Below are 2,771 nucleotides of genomic sequence, written 5' to 3'. Positions count from 1 at the left end.
AATAAAGTCATAATAGACTTTCTCCACTCAGACACCATTTAAGGAGAGATAATTGCAGCTTCCTTATGCAGAGGAAAATCTCAAAAGTGGTAAATATTTCTATCTTCTACTAGACCATGACCTCTAGTACTAAATAGAAAATTCTGTGTTTGGGCATTTAAAGTCCTCCAAAACCTGCCCATTAGTTTTTCAGTCTCCATACACTTTACTCCCTTGCAATGAACTTTGGTTGAGTCCAGTGACACTGACCTCTTTGGTGTTCCTCTTGAAGGTCATTTTAACTTCTAACAATGCATTTTCACTGGGTGTCCCTCATACCTGGCATTCTCTTTTTGTTCATCTCTGCCTCCTGGTTTCCATGGCTTCCTTCACAGATAGAGTCCCATCTTATGCAAGAAGCCTTAACCAACCCCACTTAATGCTCGTGCCCTCCCTCTGTTGATTATTTCTAATTTCTTCTCCATATAGCTTGTCTATGTGTTTATTCTATATTTGTTTGCATGTTGTCTCTCCATTAGATTGTGAGATCCCTTGGAGCACAGACTGTCTTTTGCCTTTCTTTGTATCCCTGACACTTAGCACAACACCTGACAAGTAATCAACTTTTTTTGGGGGTGGTGTAGGACAATGAGGGTTAAGTGACTTGCCCAGGGTCACACAGCTAGTAAGTGTCAAGTGTCTGAGGTCAGATTTGAACTCAGGTCCTCCTGAATCTAGTGCCAGTACTTTATCCACTGAGCCACCTAGCTGTCCCCCAAATAATAAACTTCTTTTTTAAATTTTTTTTAGTGAGGCAATTGGGGTTAAGTGACTTGCCCAGGGTCATACAGCTAGTAAGTGTTAAGTATCTGAGGCCAGATTTGAACTCAGGTACTCCTGACTCCAGGGCTGGTGCTCTATCCACTGTGCCACCTAGCTGCCCCTAATAATAAACTTTTAATAAATACTTGCCTTATTTTTGTACCCCTCTCAGTGGGAAGACCATCATGCATTAAAAAGAGGGCTGGATTCAAATTCTAGCTTGACCAATTATTATTTATATGACATTAACCAGGTTGTTTAGAGGTTGGACTAAAATGGTTTTTTTCTTTATCTTTAAGTTGGTGATTCAGTTATCCTATGAGCCCTGAATGGGCAAGTGCAAGAATTGGGACTATGTAAAGAAGGTAGTCTATCTATTAAAAGGATCTAGGTATAAATTAAAAACAAAAGCAAGCAATAACTTTTCTTAGATGCCATATTTGCTCTCCTGGTGGTAGTTTCATGCAATAGTAAACCATGTTGAATATGTACAAATCAAAGAAACCTACAAAGTATAGGAAATTATGTCTGGGACTCATGTTTTGAAAAGAGTTCCACTGGCTTAACCACCATAAGACATCCACTCTATACCTTCATAGTTTTAGAGGTGTCTTTGCGGCTCACAGATTTTTTCAGAGCTTCTTTGACATCCTTGTTCCGTAGGGTATAAATGAGGGGATTAAGCAGAGGTATGACAAAGGTATAAACCAAGGCAAGCTGCCGGTCCTCATCCTCTGAGGTGCTGGACCTGGGACGCAAGTAGACTAGACTACAGCAGCCATATTGCAGCAGGACCACAGTGAGATGGGAGGAGCAAGTGGAGAAGGCCCTCTGGCGCCCTTCTGCTGAGTGGATGCGCAAGATAGTAATAGCAATGAAAATATAGGAGATACAGATGAGTAGGAAGGGAATGGTCAATACAAAGATACTTACTACATATAGAACAGCCTGGTGTATGTGGGTGTCCCCACAGGCTAACCTTAGGACAGGTGGGGCATCACAGAGGAAGTGATTGATCTCTTGGCGATGTCCACAGAAGGGTAGGGAGCAAACCAGTGCTGTGAGTGGCAGTGTAAAGACAATAGACAGGCCCAGGGAGCCAACCACCATCTGCATACACAACTCTTTGGTCATGATAAGGGTATAATGCAAAGGATGACAAATGGCCACATAACGGTCATAGGCTATGACAGCCAGTAGGAAACAATCAGCACCACCAAATGTGAGAAAGAATAACATCTGGGCCCCACAACCAGCCAATGAAATGGGCTTCTGAGCTCCAAAGATGTTGGAGAGCATCAGGGGCACAGTAGTAGTGGTGTAACAGATTTCTAGGGAAGACAGGTTGGAGAGGAAGAAGTACATGGGAGTGTGGAGGGAACTGTAAGCACACACAACTGCAATGATGGCACTGTTACCACAGAGGATCATTATGTAGAGGAGAAGGAAGAAACAGAAAAGAAGGACCTGGATCTTGTGAGAAGCAGTTAATACTTGGAACACAAACTCGGTGGGACCAGACTGGTTGAGATGGAGAGTATTGGGAGAAGACATCTTACCTGCCCAAGAGAAATAGAGAGTCAGAAAAGGTTATTGTATTACCTAAAAATTATCTTAGGTTCATGGAACTTGAGAAGTTGATGGCACTTTAAAGACCATCTTAGATAAGTCATTGCCTTCTCTAGAGCTCAATATTTCCAACTATAATATGATAAGAACAATAATAATTACTAGCATTTCTGTATCACTTCAAGGTTTATAAACTGCTCTACATAGGTTATCTCATTTAATCTTTACCATTCCCCTGTGAAGTAGTTGCTATTATTCTCCCCATTTTGTTTTATATTTTATTGTAGTCTCCATTTTACTGATGAAGAAACTGAGGCTGAGGAAAGTTAAGTAACTAGCCCACAGTTGTCAGACAGATAAGTGATGAGGTAGGTGTAGCGCGAGATGAACTCGAATTTTCC

The 2,771-nt window shown here is 41.5% G+C and overlaps 1 protein-coding gene across 1 annotated transcript; it reads right to left on the bottom strand.

The window, feature by feature from the left end:
* Positions 1–1,386: 1,386 nt before the first annotated feature.
* On the bottom strand, positions 1,387–2,355 carry LOC122731838 (olfactory receptor 10Q1-like). Its single transcript, XM_043972103.1, has one exon. The coding sequence runs from the start codon at positions 2,353–2,355 to the stop codon at positions 1,387–1,389; it is 969 nt and encodes a 322-aa protein (XP_043828038.1).
* Between the last annotated feature and the right edge of the window lie 416 nt (positions 2,356–2,771).

The sequence above is a fragment of the Dromiciops gliroides genome, chromosome 6 (genome assembly GCF_019393635.1).
Source record: "Dromiciops gliroides isolate mDroGli1 chromosome 6, mDroGli1.pri, whole genome shotgun sequence".
In the NCBI taxonomy this organism is placed as follows: domain Eukaryota; kingdom Metazoa; phylum Chordata; class Mammalia; order Microbiotheria; family Microbiotheriidae; genus Dromiciops; species Dromiciops gliroides.
Note: the sequence above shows the minus strand (reverse complement) of the source record. Positions and strands in the feature narration are given on the sequence as shown.